Below are 15369 nucleotides of genomic sequence, written 5' to 3' on the forward strand. Positions count from 1 at the left end.
CAGTCGTCTTGTGTGCTTAAAGCACAGATTCCACAGGGGCAAAGAGCTTTAGCAGCCCCAAGGAAATTTGAATTCCAAGCTGCCCTCCCTACTCACACCCCCTGGAAATGCTTTTTCTTCCTCCTCTAGGTTCTTATACCACACTGTCATACGCTGGCAATTAGTAATTCAAAAATATTAGAAACAATCATTAGTGATGTGTAATTATCTTCTCTTCGAAAGTGTAAGATCTTTAGCATGAATTGTCTTGCCAACAGATCATAATTCATCTTGATAACAGGTTTGATGGAGTTTTAGGAGATGTGAGTCTGGCTCATTAATGTTATTATTGTTTTTAAACTCTTAGTGGCAACAATGCTTCCTAAGTATTAATTAATTGTCATGACTTCTCTGGGAAGTAGGTTAAATATAGCTAAATAAATTTCACCGCAATAGAAATTGGTGAATTGGCAATCTCGACGACTCCCTCTGTATTCTAGACATTAGGATGGAAATAGCTGAACTGGATCCAGTCTTCCATGGTGATAAGTAGGCATGATTTTTATGTGCTAGCATTGTCCCCCCCCCCTTAAAACAGAAAATCCATGTAATATAATGAATTAATTTAAGGAAAATTATAGCAAGCAACGAAGTGTAAGTTCTAAGAAATATTGACTAATTTTTTAAAATATACTTTTCTTTTGTGTTTTAATTTTTCTTTAAAAGTTTGCTTTTGCCACTCTGAGATTCCATCTTACACCTGTAAGAATGGCCAAGATGACAGCTTATGCTGGAGAGGTTATGGGGTAAAGGGAACACTCCTGTATGGCAAGCTGGTACAGCCCCTTTGGATGTCAGTGTGGTAATTTCTCAGAAAATCAGGAAACAACCTTTCTCAAGACCTAGCAATACCACTTTTGGGTACATCCAATCATACCACAAGGACATGTGCTCAACCATACTTATAGCAGCTTTGTTTGTCATAGCCGGAACCTGGAAACAACCTAAATGCCCCTTGACATGAATGGATAAGGAATATGTGGTACATTTACACAGCAGAAAAAAAAATAATAACATCCTGAAAATTTCAGGCAAATGGATGAAGCTAGAAAACATATTGAGTGAGGTAACCCAGATCCAGAAAGACAATTATCACATGTATTCACTCATAGGTGGTTTTTAAACACAAAGCAAAGAAAACCAGCCTACAAATCACAATCCCAGAGAACTTAGACAACAATGAGGACCATAAGAGAGACATACATAGATCTAATCTACATGGGAAGTAGAAATAAACAAGATCTCCTGAGTTAATTGGGAGCATGGAGACTTTGGGAGAGGGTTGAAGAGGAGAGGCAAGTCAGGGAGGAGAGCAGAGAAAAATGTAGAGCTCAATAAAAATTAATAAAAAATAAAACAAACAGTTTGTTTTTGAGTATGTGTGCATGTATATGTGTGGGTGTGGGTGTCACAGCACATGTGTGCACAGAGGAGGACAATCGGGGGGGGGGGTAGTCTTCTACGGCCTGCTTTGAGGCATAGTCTCTCTTCTATTTGGCTAGCTGACTTGGAAGCTCTCCGGGGATTCTCCTGTCACCTTATGTCACACAGCACTACTGGGCTTTTAGATCCCTGCTGCATGCCCTGCTTTCACATGGGTTGCCGGGCTTGTGTGATGACAGATTTCTCCTGCACAGCCGTTTTCTTGGGTCCTCTGTTGAATGCTTAAGAGAGTGCTCAAACTCACTACACCTGTATCAATGGTCACTGTAGCATGAATTCTCCATTCAATTCCTCTTTTATCCTCTCAAATTCCCCCTGGTCTTTAGGGATTTATGATTCAGCTGTCAATGGTTGGGCTTACTACCTTTTCTCTGGAGCACTGAGGGCACTATGGAAAAAAAAATCAGCAATCTAGAAGCCTGTGGCTCAAGGACCAGAACTAGGTTCACCTCTGAGGCCTGCTGTCATCAGTCTGGCCAGGGAACCTTCAGAGGGCTATTTGTCTTTTCCTGTTACTGATTTGTTTCTAAAGTAGATCATCTTTCCCCATAAATTATGGGAACAACAAGAGGGCAAATGCAGAGTACCTGATACTTTAAAAGTGATCAATAATAGACTTGTTATTAACCTCATAAATCAAAGCGTCAGCCCCAGGGTGCAGGAAAGAGAAAAGATTATTTCTTAATTTGATGCCGGGACACCAGGTGCATGCCTTTGGAGGCCTTGCTTCATCTGGCAGGCATTGCTGAGCGTAGTTTTGTTTTGTATGTATGTATAAAACTTCTTCTAATCCAAAACCACCTTGGCACATACTGCCGAGGGAACAAAACCAAGAGACTTTACAAATGGAAGAAAGGGAAGCAATGTCCCCAGTCCGTGTCCTCTGCCATGCTGCTGTGGTTTGGATGGGCGACATCCTTCATGGAACTAAGGCTTTGGACACAAGGCCTCCCTCGGTCTGGTGGTGCTGTTTTTTTTGGGGGGGGGGGAGGAAAAACTTAGCTGGAGAAGTGAGAAACTGGGGGGAGAGGAGGCCTTGAGGCTTATTACATGCTCCCCTCCCTCCCTCCACTCCCACCCTTACATCTGGCTCTAGTTCTTCATGCCACGTTGGACTTTTCTCTTGAACCATGAGCCCGAATAAGCCTCTCTGTTGCTTAAGAAAAGTAAGTGAAGTAGGTATCTGTGGTTATCTAGAGAAAGAGAGAAGTGAGGGGTGAGGTAGATGGCGGGAAACTCAAGCAGCATGCCTTTGGTAAAAAAATAAATCTGTTTTCAAGGAAGCACTAATTGCTGGGAGTACAGAAAGGGACTGGGGAAAGGCTGCTTTCTGTCACTAGTCTTTACTTCATTTTGTTTTCTTTAAAACCTTAAAAGTTTCTAGATTCACTCCTTAAAAGGTCTGCAGTTGTGACTATACATGGTGTACTGTGTTGAAATGAAAGCTAGCACTACTTAAAGTCATAAAAATAAGCTCACTTTTGAACTCTTTAGATTAAAGCCTACACTTGCAAGTCGAAGCAACAAACAAGCCACAAAGAGCCCTGTGCTGGTTGCCATGGTGGCAGAGCATCGGCCGAGTGTGCGATGAGGAACTCACCTGTGTAGATACAGTCCACGTAGGCAGGGTGAGTTTTGACGAACACCTCTTTTACCTTCTCTATTTTGTCAGCCCTTATTTTTGTTGCAAAGGGTGTGTACATGACTGAGAAGGCCTCGGCTCTGGTGATGGCTTCTTCAATCATGGCCTGGGAGGAAGCAAACGACCCACTTAGCAGCTCTAATAACATAAGACTTTCTGAGAATGTAAAAAATATAATTGCCTTTATGGATGATTTAAAAATCTATATACTGTACAGCAAAGATAACATATTTTGGTCTTAAATATTCATTAGAATGCAACTTAATTAGTTTTGAAAATACTATTTCACGTTAAGAAATCCAATTAACTGAAGAAAGTTTGTAAACAGCCACCTGTACCCTGAGCCTGTCTTAAGATAAAAAATAAAAATTCTGTTTTTCAAAGTGTCATTTTCTCTTCTTGATTTAGAAAACAAAATTCACAGGTAGAGCCTTATAGCCAGCCTACTCGTGAATAGGTATTGGTGGATCAAGTTATACAAAATACTTAAAAAATATTCTGAGCCACCTGTGCTGAAGTATTTTTAAAAGAAGGATGCGTGCTCTTCTCCCAGTGCTGGGGAAAGCTTTTAGTAATAAGAGCCTTTCTCAGTTTTCCCAGCAAAGTATCCTTACCTCGAGATCACAGGTGACAGATGAACTCAGCTGTGCAAGATGGGTCTTTGAATTACCTCTGCTTACATGCAGTTCTTGCTAGGACCTTGCCCTTACTCTCAGTTTCCTCTTTTAAACAGGCCACGACCATGCTTACAACAGATTAAAAAAGGACCGTCTCGAATTTTAAAGAGCATTTCTTCTTTTCCTACAACTTTCATTCTAAAGGAGTCTTGAAGATTGGATTAAAAGAACGTCTGTAACTACCCCATTTTTCTGAAAATAGCATAAAAACATATTCTATTAAAAGGCCATATATATTTATAAGAATAAGAAGTTCCCCTGAAAAGATTATCTACAACAAATAAGAAAAGCAACAGATTGGAGTTACATAATAGTGGGGGAGACCCTAAAACAAATTATGTCATTATCAACTTCATGTTTTGAGAGCATTAATAAAATGAAAAGCAAGAGGTTAATTTTTTCATTCTGGACTGTTACATGGGCCATTAAAAAAATATACTTAAGCTGGGCAGTGGTGGCTCATGCCTTTAATCCCAGCACTTTGGGAGGCAGAGGCAGGTGGATCTCTGTGAGTTTGAGGCCAGCCTGGTCTACAAGAGCTAGTTCTAGAGCAGGCTCCAAAAGCTACAGTCTTGAAAAACAAATTATATATATATATATACATATATATATATATATGTATATATATATAAATATACATACATATATATAATAATTTCTTTATGGAATTTCACATATGTACCCCAATTCTGCTCACTTCCCAATCCCTTCATATCCTCCCCTCCTCCTGCAGCAGCATCTCAAATAAAAATTAAAAAACCAAACCAAACCAAAATAAAACAAACCCCCCCCCCCCTCTCTCTCTCTCTCACACACACACACACACACACACACAAGCAAAACCTAAAAACAAAAGAACAAAACCAAAACAACAACAGAAAACCTCTTCTCTCCTCTGTCTGTCCTGCCTCTCCAACTCCTTTTCCTCTGTTCTGGTAGCATTAAGAGCTGTGGAGTGTCACGCATTATACCCTTTTGTCCAATCAATTTACTTGCAAATGTTCATTGGAATGAGCCACTGGTCTGGTTCAAGGCCTCTGGTTTCTGGTTCACAATCGTTATCACTGGATTCTCACAGAAATGCCTCTTGGGTATCTTGCTGCCGCCCAGTGGTTACCGCTCTAGAGGACCAGTCCCTTCATGAGCTCCAGCAGGTCCTAGATGGGGTAGATGTTTGGTTGGGCCAACCCAAGTCCCAGGATGTGGGCCTGGGTGGTAGTTGAATTGGTCAGTCCAGGCCACCAGGGCTGCTCCGCTCAGGCAAGGGGCAGGGTCAGTTCCCCTACACCCTACATGGGCCATTTTCATGTAAGTATATGCTATACTGTGAATACCTCCTGCCCCCGACACACACGTGCTCCCATTCCACTTTGGACTCCTCATCTTTTGTGAATCCCCTCCTTTTCTGTCATCAACAGCCTTCATGATTTTATGTATCTTGACACGTAAGACTCAGAAACAGGAGACAATGTGGCCTTAGTCTATCCGAGGCTGACTCAGCTTGATGCGATTATCTCCAGCCACAATCATTTTCCTGCAAAAACCCATTGTGCAAAAAATAGCACATTTTCTTTATCCATTCCTCTGCTGTTGGGCAAAGCTTGTTTTTGTAACCTGGTATGAATCATGCTGCTATAAACACTGATTGCAAGTGTCTCTCTGGATACTGGGGAGAGGCATAGCTGGCTCACATGGTAGTTCAGTTTCAGGTTGTTTTGGGTGACCTCCACACTGATGTTCATGGTGTCTGAGCAAGTTTCCATTTCTGCCAGCCATGCATAGTCCTCCTCACTCACATCCTTGATAGAATTTGCTGCTATTTCTTTTTTTTTTCTTTTTGACAGCCACCATCTGACTTGGGTGGGATGGAATCTCAGTGTGAATTCATTTGGTGGTCAGTGAAGGTGGACATGTTTTCATGCATGGTCACTGAAAGTGGACATGTTTTCATGCATGGCCAGTGAAGGTGGTGGACATGTTTCTATGCATGACCACTGAAGGTGGACACGTTTTCACGCATGGTCGGTGCAGGTGGACATGTTTGCATGAATGACCCAGTGAAGGTGGACATGTTTTCATGCTTGATTGACTGTTTGCATTTCATCTTTCTAGGGTTTTCTTTTCATATCAGTCATCTGTTTACTGATTGGACTGTTTGATTTCTCATTCTGCAGCTTGAGTTCTTTGAATGTTTTATGTCTCAGTCTCGTTGGCTATATAGACAACGAGGGTGTCTACGCTTCTGTAGCCTCTCTTGTCTCTTCCTTGCTTGCTTCACAGTGTGCTGCGAGATGCTTTTGAATCTCACGAAGTCCCACTTGTCAGTTGTTGGCACTGCTGAGGGACTGGAGTGAGTATTCAGGAAATGCTTGTCTATTCTGACATTTTAAGGTCTTTCCCCTAACTTCCCCTCTAACCATGTCAGAGTTGCAGGTCCTTTTGAAGGACTTTGATCCATTTGTACCCACTTCTCATCCAGGGTTGGAGATAGGGATCTAGCTTCATTTTTCTACATGTGGATATCCAGTTTACCCAGTACCATTTGCTAAAAGGGTTGTTTTTGTTTAATGTATGTTTTTTGGTATTTTTGTAGAATCTCAAGTGGCTGTAGCCACGTGAGATTATTTCTGGGTCTTCTATTCTGCCCCACACTGGTCTGTTCTTATACTAGTACCATGCTGCTTTTATAACGGTGGCTCTATAGTATAACATGAAATTGGTATGGTTCTCTTTTGGATCAGGATTGCTTTGACTATTTGGGATCTTTTGTGTTTTCACACGGAGTTTAAGATTGCTTGTTTCTATTTCTGTGAAGAACAATACGGGGTTTTGTAGGGACTGTGCTGAACCTGTGAAGAATGATACGGGATTTTATAGGACTCTGTTGAATCTGTGGGGTGGCTTGGGCAGAATAGCCATTTTCACAATATTAGCTCTTCAAACCCATGAACTTCCGTGAAGTTGATCTTAAATCAAGTACCCTAACTGAGCTTAGTCATTGCTTGTTCCATTCCTCGGTGACTTCACATGGCTTCCATGATCATTAATGTTGTCCACATAAAAAGAGCCTTGCTTCTTATGATGTCAAATGCTCTCTTTCTTCTTGGATTGTCCATAACATTAATTTTCCAAGTGCAAGGCACTGAAGGGGATTGTGGAATGGAGTTGTTGGGTGTCACTCAGAGGGAGTTGCCCTTTGCTGTGGATGTGTGGTGAGGCTGTGGGTGCTATGTCCTGGGCCATCTTTGGAAGCCTAATCAGGTCAACACAGGCAACAAGTCTGGAATTTAGAGATTCAGATGAGTGAAGACTCTGGTCTTCTGTAACAGAAATACTTCCTTCAGTGTTGTGCTCTTATGGACTCAGAGCTGGACCCAGCCCCAGGAGGGCTTTTCTAGACCAAGTGGGTTTGAAGCCACAGGAGATGCAGCAATGATGTGGAACAGAGGACGGATGCCTCGAACCTTGGGTTTAAGGTCAGAACTTGGTTTTACTGTTTATTTAAGCTGTGACCCCTGTATTAATCAGCTAGGAACTCAAGGCAACTGGCTGGAGCAACAGAAGTTCATATTCTCACCACTCTGGAAGCTGGAGGCCCAAGACTGAGGGCCAGCAGTGCTGGTGTCTAGGAAGGCCTCCCCTTTTATCTTGGACATGACTGTTTCCTTCCTGTGTCTTCAATTCAGCTTCCTTCTATTTCCTTTTCTTTCTTCTTGTGAGTCTGTTGGAATTGAATCCAGGGCCTCCTGAATGTGAGGTATCTGCCTGATGCCTGTGATACATTCCCAGCTATTTTTTTATGTGTCTTAATCTTCTTTTTTATGACTCCACTCCCATTGTACTGGTCTCATTTTAACCTAGATCTCATTTTAACCTAGCCCTCCTTTCAAAGAGCCCATCTCCAAATATGGTCTTATTCTTAGACACTGCACATTAACACTTTACTTGACTGTAGGCAGGGGACAACTGTCTAACAATTTCTAACACCTTCGAGGCTTTCCATTGGTCTTTCTGAATATCCTGGAAGTGGACATTTTTGTCTTAAATTCTGGCTGCAAAAAAAATCAGTGAAGGTATTTAATCTTCCAGCTTGTTTCTAGGAAGACATTAACAAGATCACAATCAGGACAGGATGGGAGGGAACATTCTCCAGTCCTTTTCTTTTCCAATTGCTGGCATTGTAAGCGACTGCTGGCAGGGTAGCTTGATGAAGCCATCTCACAGCAGGGATGGCAAGGCACATGCCCGACAACACTCACCAGCTTTGCTGCAAGTGGCAGAAGTGTGGTTTTCATGAGGCAGCGTGATCTGCTCCTTGGCAGATCTGTGCCCTTGGCTCACTGCTTCAGGCTTTGTGTTCGGGCCTTGCTGTGTGTGTGGTTTGTAGGAAAGCAGACTCTTTCCCAGCGGGAACCAACATAGGTCACTTTTTTGTCTCCATGGTCTCCATCCTAGAAACACCTTAAGGGAGTGGGCTAGTGAGCAGACAGACCACTTATACAACTCCTGAATGAGAAATGAGCTCTTGAGCTGGGCATGGTGGCACATGCTTGTGATCTCATCACTTAGGTGGTAGATGCAGCAGGAACAGAGGTTCAAGGACATGCTTGGCTACATGAGAGATGTTTTCTCACAACTGAGCAAAGCAGTGAATGAAAGAAAGACATTTCCAGAGGGAATAATGCTTGGAGAAAATGATTATAACACCAAAGAAAAATGATAATTACTCTAGAGTAGAAATGAGAATGCGGGCTGCTCTGGCGTTCATTGGATCCTGAGATATCCTTGCTGTGTTTTACTTTTTTCTAGGACGAGACAATCTTTTGGACTTTGAACTTGCCTCACACTGCTCTGGTAAAGGAATAGAGCAATATTTCATATACTACTTAGTGTAATTACATTATTGGGTAGCTGGTTAATGGAACAATCTAGGAAAAAAATTCAGCCTACATACTTTGTTAAAATTGAAAATTTTATTTTCTGGTACCACAGAGGCTAGACTGCAGGAAAGGGGCTTTTTGGCCTCATCTAGTTCAAATTACCTGAGTTCTGTGTCCTCAGTGTACCTTGTTCTCTGCAACAGGGCCCTCCTGCCAACCTCTGAGAGGCAACCAAGGCCTGCATAGTGGTCTCTACTCTTGATGGAGCCACTTGGATACATGACAACCATTGAGAAGGATATTTTTTGTCTGATATTGAGGTTATTTTTTGTTAGTCCATTGTTCTTGTGGGGGCTACCTCATATACATACATGCATACATATATACATACAAATATATAAATATAAAATCTTCTATGTATTGTATAGAAGCTCAGGTAGATAAAAGCTAGTGTGATTCCTTGAGGCTTCATTAAATACCCTTAGTGCCATTCTTTTCTCTTGTCAGTTTACATTGATCAAGCTTCAGGAGAAGGGAAGCAATTAAACAGTCATATCAGGATTCAGTATTTCCAAACTGTGACAATGACCAGCATGGCAAGGTCACATTACAGGTGCAGTAAGTGGCATTCACATGTTGGTGGAAACCAACAGATGTCTGATTGGACTTAAAACCCATTGAACAGAAGGGACGTCATGGCTGCTACTGTGTTTATTGGAAAGAATGTCCTGATTCTCCCCGGATACCGCCTCTCTCTTCCTGTCCCTTCCCAGCTTGCACCCAGAATCCTCCCCCCCCCCGCCCCGCCTCATCCTCCCATCTTTGGGGCCACAAAATCCCACAGCTCACCCTGTTTGGGCTCTGGGGACCTGGAATTGAGTGCACCCAGGCCAGTGGGAGGTCCCCTCCTTCATTTGACTGCCCGGGGCAAGGTAGGCCTTTGTCTGAGAGCTGCTTGGCCTGCAAGGGGACCTGACAGTCTGCCAGAGGATCCATCATTCTTTGGGACACTGCAGTCCTGATGACGACTTCTGGAGATGCACTTTCATACCTCGCTGACCTCTCAACACAGTAGCACCAGTGATATTTTCTTAGTTGTTCTCAGGTGTCCTGCCCCAGTTCTAAGGCCATCCACCCAAAGGGGTCAGACTCTGGCCTCCAGGCAGGTCTGAGGATTCCTGCGGAGGGGTGCGGGCTCCTTCAGATTGTGCTGCCAGGTTTGCTGTGTGGTATTCCACCAGTTCAGTTCCACCTGAACTGGTGTCCTGCTCCTGTTCTAAGGCCATCCACCCAGAGGAATCAGACTCTGGCCTCCAGGCAGGTCTGGGGATTCCTGCAAGGGAGTGCGGGCTTCTTCAGATTGTGACGCAAGGAATAGGTCCTCCTCTGACACTGGGGAGATCCAACCAGTTTCAGTCACAGCAAAGATTGGTCTAGGACACCAAACGCCTCCGGGCTCCTTTTGAAGGAAGAGATGGGCAGGCGCCAATGCAGGAGCTCCTCCAACAACATGAAAGGCAACATGACATCACCACAATCCAGACATCCCAAAACAACAAGAATTGAACACCCTACCCCAGAAGATATAGAAGAATCCGACCTTAAACAGTACTTTATGAAAATAATAGAGGACCTTAAACAGGAGGTAAAAAACTGCCATAAAGAAATAGAGATGACAAACAAAAAGGTAGACGAAATAAATAAATCTCTCAAAGATACCCAGGAAAAACAAGAAAAAGCAATCAAACAGGTAAGGGAAACAGTACAAGACCTGATAAATGAAATGGAGGTATTGAAGAAAACACAATCTGAGGGACGACTGGAAATGGAAACTCTGAGTAAACGAACAGAAACTTCAGAGACAAGTATTTCCAACCGAATACAAGAGATGGAAGAAAGAATCTCGGACTCTGAAGATACTATAGAGGAAATAAACTCACAGATTAAAGAACTAAACAAATCTAACAAATTCTTAACACAAAACATTCAGGAAATCTGGGACACCATGAAAAGACCAAACCTAAGAATAATTGGGGTAGAAGAAGGAGAAGAATTACAACTCAAAGGCCCAGAAAACATATTCAACAAAATTATAGAAGAAAACTTCCCCAACCTAAAGAAGGATGTTCCTATGAAGGTACAAGAAGCCTACAGAACACCAAATAGACTGGATCAAAAGAAAGCATCCCCACGCTATATAATAATCAAAACACAAAACATACAGAATAAAGAACAGATATTAAGAGCTGCAAAGGAAAAAGGTCAAGTAACATATAAAGGGAAACCTATCAGAATTACACCTGATTTCTCAATGGAAACCATGAAAGCCAGAAGAGCTTGGATAGATGTGCTACAGACACTAAGGGAACATGGATGCAAGCCTAGACTATTATACCCAGCAAAGCTTGCATTCACCATTGATGGAGAAAACAAGATATTCCAGGACAAAAACAGATTTAAACAATACGCAGCCACAAATCCAGCCTTGCAGAAAGTAATAGAAGGAAAATCACAAACCAAGGAGTCCAACAACACCCACAATAACTCAGGCATCTAGCGACCCTTCACCAGCACAACTAGAAGAAGGGAAACACACAAACTCTACTACTAAAAATGACTGAAGTTAACAACCACTGGTCATTAATATCACTTAATATCAATGGACTCAATTCACCTATAAAAAGGCACAGGCTAAGAGACTGGATACGAAAACAGAATCCAACATTTTGCTGTTTACAAGAAACATACCTGAACCACAAAGACAGACACCTACTCAGAGTAAAGGGTTGGGAAAAGGTTTATCAAGCAAATGGCCCTAAGAAACAAGCGGGTGTGGCCATACTAATTCCCAACAAAGTTGACTTCAAACTAAAATCAATCAGAAGAGATGGAAAGGGACACTTTATACTCATAACAGGAAAAATCCATCAGAATGAAGTCTCAATCCTGAATATCTATGCCCCTAATAGAAAAGCCCCCACTTATGTAAAAGAAACACTTCTAGAACTCAAGGCAGCCATCAAACCACACACACTAATAGTTGGAGACTTCAACACTCCTCTCTCACCAATGGACAGGTCAATCAGACAGAAACCTAACAGAGAATTGAAAGACTTAATGGAGGTAATGAACCAAATGGACTTAACAGACATCTATAGAACATTCCACCCAAATAGGAAAGAATATACCTTCTTCTCTGCGGCTCATGGAACCTTTTTGAAAATTGACCATATACTTGGTAACAAAGCAAACTTCCACAGTTACAAAAAATATTAGTAACCACCTGTGTCTTATCGGATCACCATGGATTAAAATTAGAATTCAACAACAATGCTACCCCCAGAAAGCCCACAAACTCATGGAAACTGAACAGTCAACTACTGACCCACGCCTGGGTCAAGGAAGAAATAAAGAAAGAAATTAAAGTCTTTCTTGAATTTAATGAAAACAAAGACACAACATACTCAAACCTATGGGACACAATGAAAGCAGTGCTAAGAGGAAAGTTCATAGCACTAAGTGCCCACTTAAAGAAAACGGAGAAAGCACTCATTGGTGACTTAACAGCACACCTGAAAGCTCTGGAAAAAAAAGAAGCAGACTCACCTAGGAGAAGTAGAAGACTGGAAATAATCAAACTGAGGGCAGAAATCAACAAAATAGAAACACAGAAAACAATCCAAAGAATCAATGAAACAAGAAGCTGGTTCTTGGAGAAAATCAACAAGATTGACAAACCCTTAGCCAAACTAATCAAACGGCAGAGGGAGAACACGCAAATTAATAAGATCAGAAATGAAAAGGGGGACATAACCACAGACACAGAGGAAATTCAGAGAATCATTAGATCTTACTACAAAAGCCTGTATGCCACAAAATTGGAAAATGTAAAAGAAATGGACAGTTTTTTAGATAAATACCATATACCAAAGTTAAACCAGGACCAGGTAAATGCTCTAAATCGTCCTGTTAGTCGCGAAGAATTAGAAACTGTTATCAGAAACCTCCCTACCAAAAAGAGCCCAGGACCAGATGGTTTCAATGCAGAATTCTACCAGAACTTCCAAGAAGACCTAATACCTATACTCCTTAAGGTATTTCATAATATAGAAACACAAGCGTCACTGCCAAATTCCTTCTATGAAGCTACAGTTACCCTGATACCTAAACCACACAAAGACTCAACCAAGAAAGAGAATTACAGGCCAATCTCACTCATGAACATTGATGCAAAAATTCTCAATAAAATACTGGCAAACCGAATCCAAGAACACATTAGAAAAATTATCCATTACGATCAAGTAGGCTTCATCCCAGAGATGCAGGGCTGGATCAACATACGAAAATCTATCAATGTAATCCATCATATAAATAAATTGAAGGAAAAAACCATATGGTCATCTCATTAGATGCTGAAAAAGCATTTGACAAAATTCAGCACCCTTTTATGATAAAAGTTTTGGAGAGATTAGGGATACAAGGGTCATTCCTAAATATAATAAAAGCTATTTACAGCAAGCCGACAGCTAACATCAAATTAAACGGAGAGAAACTCAAGGCTATCCCACTAAATTCAGGAACATGACAAGGCTGTCCACTCTCTCCTTATCTCTTCAATATAGTGCTTGAAGTTCTAGCAATAGCAATAAGACAACATAAGGGAATCAAGGGGATTCAATTTGGAAAGGAAGAAGTTAAACTTTCATTATTTGCAGATGATATGATAGTATACATAAGCGACCCCAAAAACTCCACCAAAGAACTCCTACAGCTGATAAACTCCTTCAGTAACGTGGCAGGTTACAAGATCAACTCCAAAAAATCAGTCGCCCTCCTATAGACAAAGGATAAGGAAGCAGAGAGGGAAATCAGAGAAGTATCACCTTTCACAATAGCCACAAATAGCATAAGATATCTGGGAGTATCTCTAACCAAGGAAGTGAAGGATTTATTTGACAAGAACTTTAAGTCTTTGAAGAAAGAAATTGAAGAGGATACCAGAAAATGGAAGGATCTCCCCTGCTCGTGGATTGGGAGGATCAACATAGTAAAAATGGCAATTCTACCAAAAGCAATCTATAGATTCAATGCAATCCCAATCAAGGTCCCATTAAAATTCTTCACAGAGATTGAGAGGACAATAATCAACTTTATATGGAAAAACAAGAAACCCAGGATAGCCAAAAAAATCTTATACAATAAAGGTACTTCTGGAGGCATTACCATCCCTGACTTCAAACTCTATTACAAAGCTACAGTATTGAAAACAGCTTGGTATTGGCATAAAAACAGAGAAGTTGACCAATGGAATCGTATAGAAGACCCGGATCTTAAACCACAAACCTACGAACACCTGATTTTTGATAAAGGAGCCAAAAGTACACAATGGAAGAAAGAGGGCATCTTCAACAAATGGTGCTGGCATAACTGGATGTCAACCTGTAGAAGAATGAAAGTAGATCCATATCTATCACCATGCACAAAACTCAAGTCCAAATGGATTAAAGACCTCAATATTAATTTGAACACATTGAGCTTGATAGAGGAGAAAGTGGGAAGTACTCTACAACAAATGGGCACAGGGAACCGTTTCCTGCGCATAACCCCAGCTGCACAGACATTAAGGGCAACATTGAATAAATGGGACCTCCTGAAGTTGAGCAGCTTCTGTAAAGCAAAGGACATTGTCACTAAGACACAAAGGCAGCCTACTGACTGGGAAAAGATCTTCACCAACCCTGCAACTGACAAAGGTCTGATCTCTAAAATATATAAGGAACTCAAGAGACTAGACGGTAAAATGCCAATTAACCCAATTAAAAAATGGGACACTGAACTGAACAGAGAATTCTCAACAGAAGAAGTTCGAATGGCCAAAAGACACTTAAGGTCATGCTCAACCTCCCTAGCTATCAGGGAAATGCAAATCAAAACAACTTTGAGATATCATCTTACACCTGTCAGATTGGCTAAAATCCAAAACACCAATAATAACCTTTGCTGGAGAGGTTGTGGGGTAAGGAGTACACTCATCCATTGCTGGTGGGAATGCACACTTGTGCAACCACTTTGGAAAGCAGTGTGGCGGTTTCTCAGGAAATTCGGGATCAACCTACCCCAGGACCCAGCAATTCCACTATTGGGAATCTACCCAAGAGATGCCCAATCATACAACAAAAGCATATGCTCATCTATGTTCATAGCAGCATTATTTGTAATAGCCAGATCCTGGAAACAACCTAGATGCCCTTCAGTGGAAGAATGGATGAAGAAACTGTGGAATATATACATGCTAGAATACTACTCAGCGGTAAAAAACCATGACATCTTGAATTTTGCAGGCAAATGGATGGAAATAGAAAACACTATTCTGAGTGAGGTAACCCAGACCCAAAAAGATGAACATGGGATGTACTCACTCATAATCGGTTTCTAGCCATAATTAAAGGACATCGAGCCTATAAATTTGGGATCCTTGAGAAGACTCCCAAAAAAAGATATAGTAATCCTCCTGGATATTGGAAGTAGACACGATCGCCAGGCAAAATTGGGAACTTGAGGGTTGGGCGAGACTGGGCCAAGGGAAGATGGGGAGAGAAAAGTGTGAAGGGGAGAACGGGGGGAGCTCGGAGGAATGGGGTGCTTGGGATATAGGAAGGGTGGATATGGGAGCAGGGAAGCATATATC

The 15369-nt window shown here is 41.6% G+C and overlaps 1 protein-coding gene across 1 annotated transcript in view; it reads right to left on the bottom strand.

Annotated features, from left to right (window-relative positions):
* Nucleotides 1-15369, bottom strand: part of Spata16 (spermatogenesis associated 16) — a 269197-nt gene that overhangs the window by 70200 nt on the left and 183628 nt on the right. The window contains exon 5 of the mRNA XM_038348424.1: nt 3083-3230. Within this exon, the coding sequence (XP_038204352.1) occupies nt 3083-3230 (148 nt within the window). The remainder of the gene's footprint in view (nt 1-3082; nt 3231-15369) is intronic.

Source organism: Arvicola amphibius, chromosome 11, assembly GCF_903992535.2.
Source record: "Arvicola amphibius chromosome 11, mArvAmp1.2, whole genome shotgun sequence".
Classification (NCBI taxonomy): Eukaryota; Metazoa; Chordata; class Mammalia; order Rodentia; family Cricetidae; genus Arvicola; species Arvicola amphibius.